The 18297-nt window shown below is 40.4% G+C and overlaps 1 protein-coding gene across 1 annotated transcript in view; it reads left to right on the plus strand.

The window, feature by feature from the left end:
• LOC115776876 (glutamate receptor ionotropic, kainate 2) overlaps positions 1-18297 on the plus strand; it is a 413631-nt gene that overhangs the window by 373315 nt on the left and 22019 nt on the right. The window contains exon 16 of the mRNA XM_030724665.1: positions 5914-6164. Coding sequence (XP_030580525.1) covers positions 5914-6164 — 251 coding nt within the window. The remainder of the gene's footprint in view (positions 1-5913; positions 6165-18297) is intronic.

Here is an 18297-nt window from a genome sequence, read left to right on the forward strand (position 1 = left end):
TGGGGATGTCATGAAGGGGGAATATGGAATATGATGTTCTATTAGTCTTGTACACCCCAGGACATTATCACTAGTTGAGAATACATCTCATTATTTTAGAAGTAAATCTAGTGCCTCAAATTTCAGGGTGACTCAAGTTAGACATGAAAAACTAACCCTGGTGAGTCATCAGCTGATGCTTTTTTTTTTTTGGCTTCCATTATGTGAATTGAATATAACTTAGTAGGCTTTTGCTCACATTAGTAACTGGGATGTGAGCCAGCTACCAATAAACCTGCAGAAAGGTGGCTAACACTGTTATCTGGTTCCAAAAGAAATGTTATTAAGTTGTACTATTTACCTTTTGGAGCAGTGGGTGTGATCATCATAGTGCCTTCAGAAATCTGGATGGGGCTCACTAGATGGCACTGTTGTATTGATTCCCACCGCCCGAGGTCAGCCTGTGTCACCTGAGGGATTGAGTACATGGCAGTGCCATATTCCCTACAGCGCTCATATAATGTTGGTGTATAATGTTCCTGGCATGTTCCAGACATTTGCGCTTTCTGTTAAAGTGGAGCTCAGCACATCTTTAACAACCAGCACCCCACAACCATGAGGCACTCTACCCATTCCTGCAACATCCACTTACCCACTTGGGCAACCTGTTGGGAGCAGTTGTTAAGTTACAGTTCGGTGGCTGTAGCTCAGGAGGTACAGCAGGTCAACAACTAATCAGAAGGTCGGTGCTTCAACCTTTGGAGAGCAACCCCAAGCTGCCCTCCAGTGCATTCATTGGGGTGTGAATGTGTGTGAATATTAGATAGAAAGCGCTTAGACATAGACAAAAGTGGTTATTTGAATGGGTGAATGAGGCATGTTGTAAAAAACACTCAGAAAAGAAAAGCATTATATAAGAACCAATCCATTTACAATTTACTGAGAATCTTCATCCCATCTAATGAGCTATTTGCAAATCTCTTTCACTGATATTATAGTGTCATCTCACCACTTCCTTCAAATGTCACTGCGGTAGTCCATCTCCATCATGTTCAACAAACTGGTGTCTCAGCACAGTCTCTGAATTTTGGACTGCATCAGGTTGAGTGTCTAGAATTGAATTTATTAGGGACATTAGTGCATGATAAAACTGTCAGAGTGATTTTTCCATCCTGTTGGCTATGCTTAAGTGCAACAAAAGAATTCCTGCCATGATATAGTGATCTTAAAATTTCAATAATCTTGTAATGGATTTCCTATTCACTGTGTGAAAACCGCAGAGCCCATAGTTGCTTCCCAATTTCACTCATGTTGGATCCTGGAGACTTCTTCAGTCTTCTCCATCGACTGCCATTTAAGATACTGCCTCCACTATACTCATAGCAAACCTATGCCACATATTGACTGCTATTCCATGCTGCTGACAACACCACATGTGACAAGGTAAAAGGATGCAGAAGCTTCCACAGACCACAACAATCAGTTCAGGTTAGATGCCATAGCTGGCTGTTTATTAAAAAAATATAGCAAAACTGTTTCAAAAGGACTTCAGACTTCCGGGAAAGTCTACATCACGGTATTGGAGAGGAGAGTCCATCCATTAATCCACCCTTGGATTCAGGAGGAACAATGCAGTTTTCATCCTGGCCAGGAAATGCTGGACCAACTCTTTATCCTCTCAAGGATATTCAAGTGCCTGTGGGAGTTTACCCAACCACTCTTGTGTGAGGTGCTTCATGAATATGGGGAGTTTGGCCCATTGTTAAAAGCCATTTGGTCTAGAGCAAGACTTTGGTCCAGATTGCCAGCAATAAGTTGGATTCATTCCCAGTGGGTGCTAGACTAGGTCAGGGCTGCCCTTTGTCACTAATTTTGTTCATAATTTTTTCAGGTGGAGCCAAGTGGCAGAAGGCTTCCACCAGGGTGGCTTCAGGATCCTGTCTTTGCTTTTTGCAGATGATGTGGTTGCAGCCAAGGATGAAGCAGTGAGGATGAGACCAGGAAGAGGGTGGAGTGTATATACTCCAGGTCAGGGACAAATTGCTGCTCCAAGTGGAAGAGTTTAAGCATCTCAAGATCTTGTTCACAAGTGAGCGGAGGCGGCGAGATTAACAGTGAATCTATGTCCCTACCCTTATCTATTGGGGTGGATGTAGCTCAGGAGGTAGAGCAGGTCACCCACTGATCGGAAGGTCGACAGCTCAATTCCTAGCTACTCCAGGCTGCATGCCAATGCATCCTTGGGCAAGAAACTTAACCCCAAGTTACTCTCTGACGCAAGCATTGGAGTGTGAATGTTAGATAATAAAAGCACTTAGCTTAGTTAATCATGGAAGTGCTTGTATGAATGAGTGTGAATGGGTTAAATGTAAAACTTGTTGTATAAGTGCTCTGAGTGCTCAGACAGAGTAGAAAAGTGCTATATAAGAACTAGTCCATTTACCATTTATGGTCACAAGCTTTGAGTTACTGACTCAAGAGTTTTGACTGAAAGATTGAGATCATGGATACAATGAGCAGAAGTGAGTTTCCTCCAAAGGATAGCATGGCACAGCCTTAGTGATGGGGTGAGAAGTTTGAGAGGTAGTAGACATTCTACTCCTCCACAAGGAGCAGACCAAAGTGGTTCAGGCATCTGATTAGGTTGCCTCCTGGGTTAGGTGTTCCAGCCTTGTCCTATCTGGGTGAGGACGTGGGGTATGCCCAAGGCTCCCTGGAAAGATTATGTCTCTCAGCTGGGGTGGGAATGCTTCAGCATTCCCCCAGATGAGCTGGAGGAGGTGACTGGGGAGAAGAGAGTCTGGGCTTCTCTATTTAGGGTGCTGCACCCACAACCCAGACCCAGATAAGCTGTAGAGAATGGATGGAAAGGAAGGATAAAAAGATAGGGTTATTTTACGGCTACAGGAAAATAACCAACTACTGCTGTGGCACTTGGAGTATTCTGTTGGTTAACAAACATACAGCATGTGCCACCAGCAGATATTGTGGGATCCTACCAATGGCTGGACAAAGCTTGACTGACAGACAGCATAGTGGCACTAATCATGGCAGCATAGGAACAAGCTCTAAGCATGAGATCGATAGAGGCAGGGGTCTACCACACCAGGCAGGACCCCAGGTGCAGGCTCTGCACAGATGCCCCTGAGACAATTTAGCACAAAACAGCAAGCTGCTAGCAGGCAGGACCTACATAAAATGCCATAACCAAGTGGCTGGCATAGTATAGAGGAACAACTGTCAAGTATGGCCTGGAAATTCCGAGGTCAAAATGAGATACGCCCCAAGGATGGTTGAGAATGACTCAGTTAAGATAGAATAGAATAGAATAGAATAGAATAGAATAGAATAGAATAGAATAGAATAGAATGCCTTTATTGTCATTATACAGGATGTACAATGAGATTGGAGGGCCACTCCTGTTCAGTGCCATGTAACAGAAAATCAAACTCTCTAAATGAAAATAAAAATATTATAAAAATATTATAATCTAGTATAATATTATAGTATCTAGTCCTGTGGGACTTCCAGATACTGATTGACAAACTGTTGATAGCTAACCAGCTGGGCATAGCAATGGTGGACAAGCAGAGGAAGAAGGATATACCATAGTAATAGTGAGAGATGTACAGTGCGTTGCAAAAGTATTCGGCCCCCTTGAACTTTTCAACCTTTTGCCACATTTCAGGCTTCAAACATAAAGATATAAAATATAAATTTTTTGTAAAGAATCAACAACAAGTGGGACACAATCTTGAAGTGGAATGAAATTTATTGAATGTGTCAAACTTTTTTAACAAATAAAAAGCTGAAAAGTGGGGCATGCAATATTATTTGGCCCCCTTGCGTTAATACTTTGTAGCGCCACCTTTTGCTGCAATTATAGCTGCAAGTCGCTTGGGGTATGTCTCTATCAGTTTTGCACATCGAGAGACTGAAATTCTTGCCCATTCTTCCTTCCAAAACAGCTCGAGCTCAGTGAGGTTGGATGGAGAGCGTTTGTGAACAGCAGTCTTCAGCTCTTTCCACAGATTCTCGATTGGATTCAGGTCTGGACTTTGACTTGGCCGTTCCAACACCTGGATACGTTTATTTGTGAACCGTTCCATTGTAGATTTGGCTTCATGTTTTGGATCATTGTCTTGTTGGAAGATAAATCTCCATCCCAGTCTCAGGTCTCTTGCAGACTCCAACAGGTTTTCTTCCAGAATGGTCCTGTATTTGGCCCCATCCATCTTCCCATCAATTTTGACCATCTTCCCTGTCCCTGCTGACGAAAAGCAGGCCCAAACCATGATGCTGCCACCACCATGTTTCACAGTGGGGATAGTGTGTTCAGGGTGATGAGCTGTGTTGCTTTTACGCCAAACATATCATTTTGCATTGTGGCCAAACAGTTGGATTTTGGGTTCATCTGACCAGAGCACCTTCTTTCACATGTTTGGTGTGTCTCCCAGGTGGCTTGTGGCAAACTTTAAACGAGACTTTTTATGGATATCTTTAAGAAATGGCTTTCTTCTTGCCACTCTTCCATAAAGGCCAGATTTGTGCAGTGTACAACTGATTGTTGTCCTATAGACAGACTCTCCCACCTCAGCTGTAGATCTCTGCAGTTCATCCAGAGTGATCATGGGCCTCTTGGCTGCATCTCTGATCAGTCTTCTCCTTGTTTGAGATGAAAGTTTAGAGGGACGGCCGGGTCTTGGTAGATTTGCAGTGGTCTGATACTCCTTCCATTTCAATATGATTGCTTGCACAGTGCTCCTTGAGATGTTTAAAGCTTAGGAAATCTTTTTGTATCCAAATCCGGCTTTGAACTTCTCCACAACAGTATCTCAGACCTGCCTGGTGTGTTCCTTGGTCTTCACAAAAAATTAAAATTTTATATCTATATGTTTGAAGCCTGAAATGTGGCAAAAGGTTGAAAAGTTCAAGGGGGCCGAATACTTTCGCAAGGCACTGTAGCAACACCAAGTGATAGGAACATCAGAAAGAAGGAACGTGAGAAGCTCAAGAAATACCAAGGGCTGAAAGAAGCACTAGAGAGAATGTGGAAGGTGAAGGCAATGGTTGTCCGCATGGTAGTTTAAACTCTCTGAGCAGTAACCCCCAAACTGGGAGAGTGGCTCCAGCAGATTCCAGGAACAATATCTGAAATCTCTGTCCAGAAGAGCACAGCCCTAGGAACAGCTAAGATACTGCAGGACCCTCAAGCTCCCCAACCTCTGGTAGAGGACCTGAGCTTGAAGGACATAGACTGCTCGCAGGGCAAGTTGGGATTTTCTTATATGGGTTGTTGAACCAGCTGTTACCTACAGTACACCGACAGGCTAAAATGACTGTCTATGGATAGCAACACAATACTTATACAGTATGTATGCAGCATACAAACCAAATCTTCCCCATTGGAAAATATAAAAAACAAGGTAGAACATTCTGTTGTACAGTGATCTATCATTATTTGAATCATAAGCGTGTACTCCATCACTGCATGGGGTATATAGGAAGAATTCAGGGCATGTTGTGGAAAAAAAACTTGATAAACAGTTCATTTCAGTTCATTCAGAGTTGAACAGATTATTAAATTTTGGTTTGTGTTAGTTTGCCTACAGTATGTCCACTATCAGTATCCTAAATACCTCACCGGTGCTACATTATAATATTACATTCATCTGTTACAGTTGATAGGGATTGATTACAAAAAATATTTCTTTTTTAAAAATTGTTTTACCTTTGAAAAGAAAAGATTTTACCCACATTATACTTGTTTGGTTGAGTGGGTAAAATGAATTTTTCATCAATAAGGCAATAGTCTGAATTTTGCTCCCCATCAAAGTCAGCATCAAATTATGGTGGCGCACTGTGCCTTACACTAATGGACTGATTTAATCGTGTAAGCTGCTTACATTGACCTCATGCACTTTGGTTCTTTAGGCTCGCCGTACAGAGATAAGATCACTATTGCCATCCTGCAGCTTCAAGAGGAAGGGAAGCTACATATGATGAAGGAGAAGTGGTGGAGAGGAAATGGTTGTCCGGAGGAGGAGAGTAAGGAGGCCAGCGCCCTTGGGGTACAGAACATTGGTGGGATCTTCATTGTCCTGGCAGCTGGACTTGTTCTCTCTGTGTTTGTGGCCGTGGGAGAGTTCCTCTACAAGTCCAAACAGAATGCACAACTTGAAAAGGTACGATATACATCTGATGTTTACTTTTGCTTTTTAATTCAAACTATATTAGAGTTTATTATGACAACCACACCTGTCACAAAAAGTAGTCTCTTAACAAAGACAAATACATCTGTAAATAGTAAAATAAATGGAACAAAATATATGCTAGTAACATTTATTTTGCAATTTTAAGTACTAAAACAGTTATATGTTGGTAATTTACGGAATCTTAACACTGTAATCACAGTGCTTTATGCCATGCAGTAAGATAAGGGTTGGTTTCTTTGCATTTATTCACCTAGGCCCAATGGCGACAACGAGATAAGAAACGTGAGGAGTTCTGCTGTCACCATGGATCCGAGCTAGACTTTAACCACCATCTCAAATGATCTCCAGAAAAATTCCAGAAAAAAAAAATCTATTGTAATTTAACATGACCTAAAACTTTCAAAACCTTTTTTTTTTTTTTTTTCTGACAACCCCCTGGGAATGGGAATGGGAATTTACTAAAACATTTGGAGTGCTAGCAATAATCCACAGCTGGATCACATGTACATGTTTTGCTAAAGTTTACTATGCTGCATGGCCCACTTCATCAGCAGCCATGTCCACTGGCACACATCTTCCCAATGCCACTCTTTACTTCCACTTTGCAGAATGCCACCCTGCTTTTGCTGCCATTATTTTAACATTTTTTTCTGTGGCATTTAGCTCATTAATAACCTTTCTACATCAGTGCAGAGACACAAGACAGTGTTGTTTGACTGGAGTGTTTTAAAACATTCAGGCTCTAATAAGTTGCAATTATAATGGCCTGCACCATTGGTCATAAATCATCAGTTATATTAAAAAATACTCTCATTATGTGCTCCTCGGGTTTCAAGTACCTTTTCCACCAATTTCCATCAAAAAGCCTTTCCACCAAAAGGTCAGTGCTGGTGCCGGTGCTTATACAGAGCCAGTTTTGTTGTGATGCCTTTTGAATCTACATTTCAACATGATGTTGGAATACACTGTGTTACACCACATAGTTTTCCAGTACATCATGTAGTGAAAATTATTCTAATTTTCATGTGTGCTCCCTCTCCAGATTATTTGTTTATCTATTACTGTAGTTCCTCCCATATGAATTAACATCAGTGGTTCTAACTCAGTGCTTCAGCATTTTTCCACTAACACTTTCAACAGAAAAGGTGAATACTGGGACAACATAAATAGAAAAGGTCACTTTTTATGTTTTCAGTTAGTTCTTCTTTTTCTTTTTATTTAACACAAGAGCCATCAGGAGTTGCTGTATACTTAAAACTACCAGGGCTAAATTTTACCAGCAATTAGAATACATTGATTTCAATGTACAAGTTTCTTTAGTTTATCATTCTACAACAGAGGCAAACAATACTACTACTCTATGCATTGATTAGGTCTAATGCTGATTTAAAGTTATGATATTTTCTTTTCTCTACTGAAAGCTAGTTTATAGCTTTACAGATCTAAACTTTAATTACTGACACTTATGGATATAATAGAAATAATAATAAATGAAGCAATTACAATAGGGCCTTCACACAGTTCGTGCTCGGGCCCTAATAATAAAATAATCTTGATCTTGTGACAGATCACACACACTTTAGAAAAAAAGTGAAAAATTGGGGATTTATTTTATTTTATATTATTTCTTTTTAACAGCCGTGTGTAAATTTTTTGTCTCGTTAAAACCCAGTGAAGTTATAAAGAACAATTTATTGTTGTCACCCAGACAAGTGAGCTGTCACACAGAGTCACAGTTTTAGAGTCATTTGTTACACAGCTGCCATTTTAAAGTTCAATTGTGTAAATAGCACCAAATCCTTTTGTTTCCTAGAACAACAAAATTGCCAATCATCCCTCGTTCAGGTAGGCCCATGAATATTTGGATAATTACAGAATTTTTGTAATTTTGACTCTGTGCCACCACTGTGGATTTTAAATCAAAATATCAAGATGTGATTGAAACTTCCAGCTTTAATTTAAGGGTTTTTTGTTAAAAAGAACTGCATTAGCTATTTAGGATTTGCATAATTTTTCATAGGTCCCCATTTTTAGAGGCTTAAAATTAATTGGAAAAACTAGCATAGTTTTAAATATTGGATTGTTTTTAAAATTTAGCAGAGTTGTCTGAAGTCTAGAACCAATGGACATCACCAAACACTGTGCTTCCTCCATTGAGATGCACTGCCTTTGCTGCAGCCATTTTCAGTTGCCATTTTCAGGCCTTTGTTGCAGTAATTTTCAGTTTCTCCTTGTTTCCTAGTCTTTCTACTTTCAATTTTGTCTTCAGTTACTGAAAAGCAGGCTCAGTTGGACTGAGATTATGTGTCTGACTTAGCCATTGAAGAACATTTTATATAATTGAATTGGAAATCTCTTAGGATACTTTTTAAGTATGCTTTGGTCCTTATAAATTTGCACTGTGAAGTGCCATCTAATCAGTGTTGTAGCATTTGGCTGAATTTAAGCAGCAAATACATCCCTACACACTGGTGAACTGCCTCAACCATGTTTGATGAATGATGAGGTATATTTCATGAATTGCTCATTTCATTTCGCATACTTTTCTCTTCACATTGGGGCTGCTGTGGCTTAGAAGAGAGAGTGGGTCACCTACAAAGTGGAAGGTCGATTCAATTCCATTCCATTCAGTTTTATTTATTTAAAAAAAACCACAGTCAATATCAGTCATCCCAATGCATTTTATTTTATAAGGCAAAAATTCTACAATAATAAAGAGTAAACCCCAACAATCAGACAACCCTCTTTGAGCAAGCACTTGGAAAAATTGGGAAGAAAAAAACTCCCTTTTAATAGGAAGAAACCTCCAGCAGGACCAGGCTCAGGGAAGGACAGTCATTTGCTGTGTCCACTAGAACAAATGCTGCTCTTTAAAAGCAGGGAAGCAGGGTGAGTATAGGGATAGAAAGACAGAACAAGAGAGCCAGAGATGAATAATAACTAATGATTAAATGCAGAGTGAAAAGTGGTAAGTGAAGAACAAACACTCGTACATCATGGGAAGCTCCCCAGCAGGCTAGGCCTATTGCAGTGTAAGCAAGGGAGGGTTCAGGCTTACCTGATCCAGCCCTAACTATAAACTTCATCAAAAAGGAAAGTTTTAAGCCTAATCTTAAAAATAGAGAGGGTGTCTGTCTCCTGAATCCAAGCTGGGAGCTGGTTCCACAGAAGAGAGGCCTCCCATTCTACTCTTAAGTATCTTAGGAGCCACAAGTAAACCAGCAGACTGAGAGTGAAGTGTTCTATTGGGGTGATACGGTACTATGAGGTCTTTAAGATAAGATGGGGCCTGATTATTAAAGACCTTGTATGTGAGAATGTAAACAGGATTAAACAGGGAGCCAGTGAAGAGCTGCCACTATGGGAGAAATATAGTCTTTCTTTGTGGTCCCTGTCAGTACTCTCACTGCAGCATTCAGGATCAAGGAGCTTTTAGGGCTATCTGATAGTAGTGAATTACATTAGCCCAACCAAGAAATAATAAATGCAAGAACTAGTTTTCCAGCATCATGCTGAGACAGGATCCTTCTAATTTTAGAAATATTGTGCAACTGCAAGAGAGTAGTCCTACATATTTGTTTAATATGTGGATTGAAGGACATACAGTGCCTTGCGAAAGTATTCGGCTCCCTTGAACTTTACAACCTTTTGCCACATTTCAGGCTTCAAACATAAAGATATAAAATTAAAATTTTTTTGTGAAGAATCAACAACAAGTGGGACACAATTGTGAAGTGGAATGAAATTTATTGGATGTGTCAAACTTTTTTAACAAATAAAAAACTGAAAAGTGGGGCGTGCAATATTATTCGGCCCCTTTACTTTCAGTGCAGCAAACTCACTCCAGAAGTTCAGTGAGGATCTCTGAATGATCCAATGTTGTCCCAAATGACTGATGATGATCAATAGAATCCACCTGTGTGTAATCAAGTCTCCGTATAAATGCACCTGCTCTGTGATAGTCTCAGGGTTCTGTTCAAAGTGCAGAGAGCATCATGAAGACCACGGAACACACCAGGCAGGTCTGAGATACTGTTGTGGAGAAGTTCAAAGCTGGATTTGGATACAAAAAGATTTCCCAAGCTTTAAACATCTCAAGGAGCACTGTGCAAGCAATCATATTGAAATGGAAGGAGTATCAGACCACTGCAAATCTACCAAGACCCGGCCGTCCCTCTAAACTTTCATCTCAAACAAGGAGAAGACTGATCAGAGATGCAGCCAAGAGGCCCATGATCACTCTGGATGAACTGCAGAGATCTACAGCTGAGGTGGGAGAGTCTGTCCACAGGACAACAATCAGTCGTACACTGCACAAATCTGGCCTTTATGGAAGAGTGGCAAGAAGAAAGCCATTTCTCAAAGATATCCATAAAAAGTCTTGTTTAAAGTTTGCCACAAGCCACCTGGGAGACACACCAAACATGTGGAAGAAGGTGCTCTGGTCAGATGAAACCAAAATCCAACTGTTTGGCCACAATGCAAAACGATATGTTTGGCGTAAAAGCAACACAGCTCATCACCCTGAACACACCATCCCCACTGTCAAACATGGTGGTGGCAGCATCATGGTTTGGGCCTGCTTTTCGTCAGCAGGGACAGGGAAGATGGTCAAAATTGATGGGAAGATGGATGGGGCCAAATACAGGACCATTCTGGAAGAAAACCTGTTGGAGTCTGCAAGAGACCTGAGACTGGGACGGAGATTTATCTTCCAACAAGACAATGATCCAAAACATAAAGCCAAATCTACAATGGAATGGTTCACAAATAACTGTATCCAGGTGTTGGAACGGCCAAGTCAAAGTCCAGACCTGAATCCAATCGAGAATCTGTGGAAAGAGCTGAAGACTGCTGTTCACAAACGCTCTCCATCCAACCTCACTGAGCTCCAGCTGTTTTGCAAGGAAGAATGGGCAAGAAGTTCAACCTCTCTATGTGCAAAACTGATAGAGACAGACCCCAAGAGACTTGCAGCTGTAATTGCAGCAAAAGGTGGCGCTGCAAAGTATTAACGCAAGGGGGCCGAATAATTTTGCACTCTCTACTTTTCAGTTTTTTATTTGTTAAAAAAGTTTGACACATCCAATAAACTTCATTCCACTTCACGATTGTGTCCCACTTGTTGTTGATTCTTCACAAAAAATTTAAATTTTATATCTTTATGTTTGAAGCCTGAAATGTTGCAAAAGGTTGAAAAGTTCAAGGGGGCCGAATACTTTCGCAAGGCACTGTATCCTGGTCAAAAATGATGCCAAGATACTTCACAGTTGTAGTGGAGGCCAAGGTAGTGCCATCCAGAGTAAGTATCTGATTAGACACAATGACTCAAACCACTGCAGAGCTGTACCCTTAATACCTACAGTATGATATAATCGCAAATAAAATATTACGGTCAACTGTACTGAACGCTGCTCTGAGATCTAGCAGGACAGGTAGAGAGATGAGTCCACTGTCAGATGTCATAAGAAGATCATTGGTAACCTTCACTAATGCTGTTTCTGTACTGTGATGAATTCTGAAACCTGACTGAAACTCTTCAAATAAACCGTTCCTCTGCAGATGATCAGTTAGCTGTTTTACAACTACTCTTTCAAGAGTCTTTGAGAGAAAAGGAAGGTTGGAGATTGGCCTATAATTAGCTAAGACAGCTGGGTCAGTGATGGCTTCTTAAGTAGTGGTTTAATTACAGCCACCTTGAAGGCCTGTGGTACATAGCCAACTAATAAAGACAGACTGATCATATTTAAAATTTAAACATTCATTGACGGTAGGACTTGTTTAGTCTTGTAGGGACGGGACATGTTAATGGCTTGGAGAAAGTAAATATTGAAGTTAACTCAGAAGATCAATTCGGGAGAAAGAGTCTAAATAAATATCATTAATATTGAAAGTAGCTGTACATAACGATAGAGTGTGAATGTGAGATGTGAGGAATAATTTTTTCTCTAATTGTTCAATTTTTTTTGCGAAGAAATGAATGAAGTGATTACTAGTTAAAGTAAAGGGAATACACATCTCAACAGAGCTCTGACTCTTTGTCAGCCTGGCTACAGTGCTGAAAAAGATTCCTGAGGTTGTTCTGATTTTCTTCAATCAGTCATGAATAGTAAGATGTCCTAGCTTTACAGAGGGCTTTTTTTTATATAGAGAGCAACAAACTTTTTTTTTCCAGGCTAAATGAAGCCACAAAATCCAGAGTCATGTGCAGTGAGGATTTATCACTATTAACAAGATAACTGACCACTGTGGGTGTAGATTTTAGGTAGCTGCTCTATATTGTGTTGGCACGTGGCATCAAAGATAGCAGTGGAGGAATGATATCCTTGAAATGTGTTTCCCACTGCTGTATAATCCATTATAGTAACACCATAAACATTATTAAGAAATGATCAGACAAAAGGGGGTTTTCAGGGAATACTGTTAAGTCTTCAGTTTCTATGCCATATGTCAGGACAAGATCCAGACTGTGATTAAAGTGGTGGGTGGGCTCATGAGTCTAATAATAGATTAAATGCAGTGTTGAGGCTGTCATTTTCAGCATATACGTGGATGTTAAAATCACCCACTATAATTATTTTATCTGAACTGAGCACTAAATCAGATAAAAAGTCTGAGAAATCAGACAGAACCTCTGAGTAACTTAGAGTATTACTGAACTGCTAACAGACATTTCCTGAGTCCACCACACATTTTCCCAAAACCTTAAACATAAATCCAAAAACTCACGTTAAATCCACTAGATCCCAGCTTTGCCATCAAAATCAAACAATCACTGCAAAAATCAGTTACCTGTGTGCAAAATCAAACACTGTGGGCAACTCATACACAGCAAGTAATAAATCTATTCACAAAGAACATCTGTTACACACTACATCAATTAATTTAAGATACAGAATCCAGGACATGTAGTCAACAGAAAATGGTTATTTCAGGTGTTTACAGTGAGAAACACTGCCACAGTCAGAGTGACATGACAGTAGACAGACAAACATGCGTGAATGAAAAATAAATAAATAAATAACAAACAGCAGAAAGCACATCACTGTACAACAGATTCCGTCTGCACCATCACATCTGTGTGTCTAGTCTGGCCAGAGGACCACATCCACATCACAGGCAATGTGTTCCCGTCCCAGGTAATGGGAGAACCCCCCCGTGTGCCGAATCCAGCCTTGACAGGACTCTACAGTAACATCGTCACATGCGTGTTCCATTGCCTCCAATATATTCTCCCTGGTGTAGGGCTGGTGGTCAAACACCTTCCACCTCCACGCAGAGAAAAACCCCTCTACTTGACTGAGGAGGGGTTATAAGGTGGATGGAACACGTTCATGTAGCGCTGGTTGTTTGTGAACCACTGAATGGCACGGTGGAAGCTCACAGTGTCCCAAACTATGACGTATACAGGAGGCACTGCTTGCTGATCCAGCTGTTCATGCACCCAGGAATGTTTGTTGTATGGCCCCAGGTTAGCATGATGATGGAGGACCCCCCAGTTACTAATGGCTGCACAGAGGGTGACATTGTCACCCCGCTGGCCAGGGACTTCCATATGCATGAAAAGGGCGCTCCTGCCAACTGCATGTGGTGGGAGGGGAAGGGGGAGGGGGGTGCACTTACAAATATATACTGCCAGTGGACATTGCATTGTAATGAACCTTACAGTACTTGCAGTGTGGCATACTGTGTGTCAGATGTTGTACAGCATGGAACAGTGAATGTCCTGATGATGCTGCCACAGACAATCTGCTCAGACTGGGTTGGACCCTTTGTCCTGCTTCCCTCGTGGTCATCCCGTGGATGAGGACGTGATTTGTTTTCTCGGTCGTCCTTGTCCTCGTCCTCCTCATCCTCCACCTACACTCACACGCACTCTTCCTCCTCTGCCTCTCTGTATGTGTCTGTCCATTGTAGATGCACATATGCCACCTGCACACTAAACTGGCTTTTATCCTGCCCAGTTGGTCTGCTCACATCACTTGACAAATGTGTGTTAAATTGTGAGTTGCTGTGTGTAACAGATGACAGCGGTGTTGGAGTTGTGTTCACATTCTGCTGCCGGCGTTTACGGTTTTGCAACAATGTGTTCAGTGACTGAGACTGTGTTTAAGTTTTAGCAACACATGTGTGAAGTGTGTTTTGAGACTGGGAATGTGTTTGCGTTTGCACAAAAGAGAGTGATTGAGTTGCACCAGATGTGTCTGAGTGCCTGAACTGTGTTCACAGTTTGGCCAGAAGAGTGTGTGATTGGAGAAGTTCATTTAGGCTCTTATGGATTTGGTTTAGGGAATGGGGTTTAGAGTTTTAGCATTTCAGAAATACTGTAATCTGTTTGAATCTGTTCTGTAGGACACAAGCTGTGAAAGGGAATTTAAAACCAGCTCTATTCTCTGTGTCCTCCATAGTAGAGGGTGACTGTGCCTCCACACCTAAACGCAAACATGAGGATACTCAGGGGATACAGTGGGATTCAGAAGGTGGAGGAACCCTAAGATCAGTTTTTGTGGCTCTGCATGGGGAAAAAAATCACAACTTTCTATTGTGTTTCTGGCACTTTGATACAAAAAGAGGAACTAGGTCCATCATTTCCATCTGTGCTACATGAGCTCCAGGAAATTATCTTGGTGTGCAGGCTGTAATCAGCTGACCTGCTGCTGCTGCTCTGAGGTTTACTGCTCTGTGTGGATGAACTGAATTCAAAAATATGTAACCCAGTATTTCACAGCTCTCTGAGCTGATCTCCATCCCCTACACTGACAGCATACAGGCTGTAGAAATGTTGGATTCAGTGCATGAATCTCAGCATCAGCAGCTTTGATTCAAACTCATCTCTGCTGCACTGATGTAACCTGTAACTCTGACCGTGAACCTCTGTGCACCAGTCCAACACAGAGCTTCACTGTAAATACATTATAGCAAACTGACCTGTTTATCACACACTAAACTGCAGTATTTTCATAAAATCTTTGAATTACACAAATTTAGTATACCTCAGTTTGTTTTGCAGTCATTACCTTTAAATCTAACCTCTTCTTCCTCTCCTCTTCCTCTTTAATCTCTTTGTATGCAATAAGCCCTGGTGATGGAGGCCACGCCAGTAGGATTGTCTCTTATGTGTTATTGTTCCTCCATTTGGGCTCAGATCATTTCATGCTTGACGGTACTATGACTGGAGATGCAAACTTCTCTCAGATGCATTAAACCTAAAGTAATGAGTCTGCTTTGAAAGTATAAGAAGTAGAAAGTACAGATACTTGTGTAAAAACGTAGGAAGTAAAAGTAAAAATTAGTCAGAAAAATACATTCTCAAGCAACGTACAGATACCTGAAAAATCTACACAAGTACAGTAACGATGTATTTTGATTGAGTTCATATTTCTTAAAATTGCCTAGTATCTGAACATTACTTGTTAATGCTGAGTAAGCTGAACTGTTTCATGTCCTTTTTTATTGTAATTGTGTTTTTAAGTCCAATCAACAGCTCCTACTGAAATAAAGTGAGTTTATATTACTTAAACAGCTGTCATTTTGCAACATTACTTATTAATTCTGAGTAGACTGTATATTTTGATGGTCTATCTTATTGTAATTATCCATTTGAATTCAAACAACTTAATATCATCAGGTTTTGCACCCGCCAAAAATCTAGTTTATACCAGTTTTAAAAGAGTGGAATAATGAGTTGCAGCACGGTGGCGTGGTGGTTAGCAGTGTTGCCTCACAGCTAGAATTCCACCTCGGCCCGGGCCTCTTGCTGTGTAGAGTTTGAAATAGATATTTGTTTTTGGTCACCCTCTGGTTCTCTTATTGTACAGTTTTTTTTATTGTTCCATGGACAAATGTTATTCGTAAATGTTAATGTACCAGTGTTCAGCAGGGCTGAGTTTCATCATGTTCATCATGTTTTTTAATCAAATGTAAACAGACACAGTTCAACATTGTAAAAAATAATTTTGCTACAGGCAGCACGGTGGTGTGGTGGTTAGCACTGCTGCCTCACTGCTAGAATAACTATCTAATAATCTGGGTTTGATTCCACCTTGGCCCGGGCCTCTTACTGTGCTTAGTTTGCATGTTTACCCCGTGTCCCTGTGGGTTTCTTCTCACAATCTGAAGACATACAGTTACTGCAGTTAGGTTAATTAGTCCTAAATGTTTGTCTGTCTCTCTCTATGTTAGCCCTGCAACAGGCTGGCAACCTGTATGGGGTGTACCCTGTCTTACATCAACTGCGATACCCTGAAAAGGATAGAGGAAGAGGTTGTTTGATTTAAAAAAAAAAAAAAAAAAAAGCTTTGTTTGATTTAAAATTTTTTGTATATATTTAATTTACCCAACTTGATTGATTAAAAGAAATATTTTAATTTTTATGAACTATAAAAGATAAGTTTGGTCAGTTAGAACATACAATTTAGTTCAATTGGTAATGGAGTAGTGCTTACTTACTGTAACAAGCTGAGTTAAATAAATGGGTGGTGAATGATTGCTTAAACTAAGTATCTTCAGTTACTGAAACTCGGTTATTAGTACATTCAAATTAGATCTTTCATTCCATTCTAAAAAGGCCTCAAGTACATTGAACATAGTCCACTGCAACTAATGTTTCATTACTTAAAAAATTTAAGGCTAACGATTTACCTTGGTTTTTTCAAGTAGATTCAACTTATCCTGGTTTGCAGTGTGTGTGGTCTCTTGATGTTGCAAAGATGGCCAGTGCATTTCTTGTTTTTAGGAATGTACCAGAATGTCAATATGGTCAACCCTAAAGTTTTTGCTATGTTTCTGATATACATTAAAATGTCTTAACATCTATTTTAGATGTAGATGTACAGAGGTATGCAAAAGTTTGGGCACCCCTGATAATTTTCATGATTTTCCTTTATAAATCACTGGCTGTTCAGATCATCAATTTCAGTTAAATATATCACATAGCAGACAAACAGTGATTTTTGAGACACAAACATTTTCTCTTCACATTTGGGCTGTTGTGGCTTAGAAGAGAGAGTGGGTCACCTAAAAGTGGAAGGTCAATTCAATGCCCTTCCATTCAGTTTTATTTTATAACACAATCACAACATCAGTCATCCTAATGGATTTTATTTTGTAAGGCAATCCTACAATAATTACAGAAAAAACCCAACAGTCAAAAAGACCCCCTATGAGCAATCATTTGGCGACAGTGGGAAGGAAAAACTCCCTTTAAACAGGAAGAAACCTCCAGCAGAACCAGGCTCAGGGAGTGGGGGGTCATCTGCTGTGAGGGGAGAGAGACAGGACAAAAGACATGCTGTGGAAGAGAGCCAGAGATGAATAATAACTAATGATTAAATGCAGAGTGACGTATAAACGGAGTAAAAAGAGGTGAATGAATTGAAATTGAAAAACATATCCTGGTCAAAATTGACTCCAGGATTTCTCACAGTGTTACTGGAGGCCAAAGTAATGGAGACCAGAGTAAGTATCTGGTTTGACACCATGTTTCTAAGATTTGTGGGGCCGAGTACAAGAACTTCAGTTTTATCTGAATTTAGAAGCAGGAAATTAGAGGTCATCCAGGCCTTAATGTCTTTAATATATTCCTGCAGTTTAACTAATTGATGTGTGTCATCTGGCTTCATGGATAGGTAAAGCTGAGTATCATCTGCATAACAATGAAAATGTATGCAATACTTTCTAATAATACTGCCTAAGGGAAGCATGTACTATCAGCTCCTCTTGAATGTCTGCATTCTTGAGCCTTTCTCTAAGGGACTACCTTCAGAGGAATGTTATTTCCGACGCTTGTATCTGCAGTCTTGTTCTTTACGTCACTACCCAAAGCTCATGATTATAGGTGAGGGTAGGGGCATAGATTGAGCAGTAAATTGATAACTTCACTTTATGCGCAGCTCTCTCCGCACTGCAACTGCATCCACAGTCTGTTTGTCAATCTGCAACTAATAACTAATTGATGTGTATCATCTGGTGTCATACAGTAGATAGACAAAGCTGGGGATTATCTGCATAACAATGAAAATTGATGCAATGCTTTCTAATAATACTGCCCAACGGAAGCAAGTATAGTGTAAATAAAATTGGTCCTAGCACAGAACCCTGTCAA

Source organism: Archocentrus centrarchus, unplaced genomic scaffold (assembly GCF_007364275.1).
Source record: "Archocentrus centrarchus isolate MPI-CPG fArcCen1 unplaced genomic scaffold, fArcCen1 scaffold_40_ctg1, whole genome shotgun sequence".
Taxonomy (NCBI): domain Eukaryota; kingdom Metazoa; phylum Chordata; class Actinopteri; order Cichliformes; family Cichlidae; genus Archocentrus; species Archocentrus centrarchus.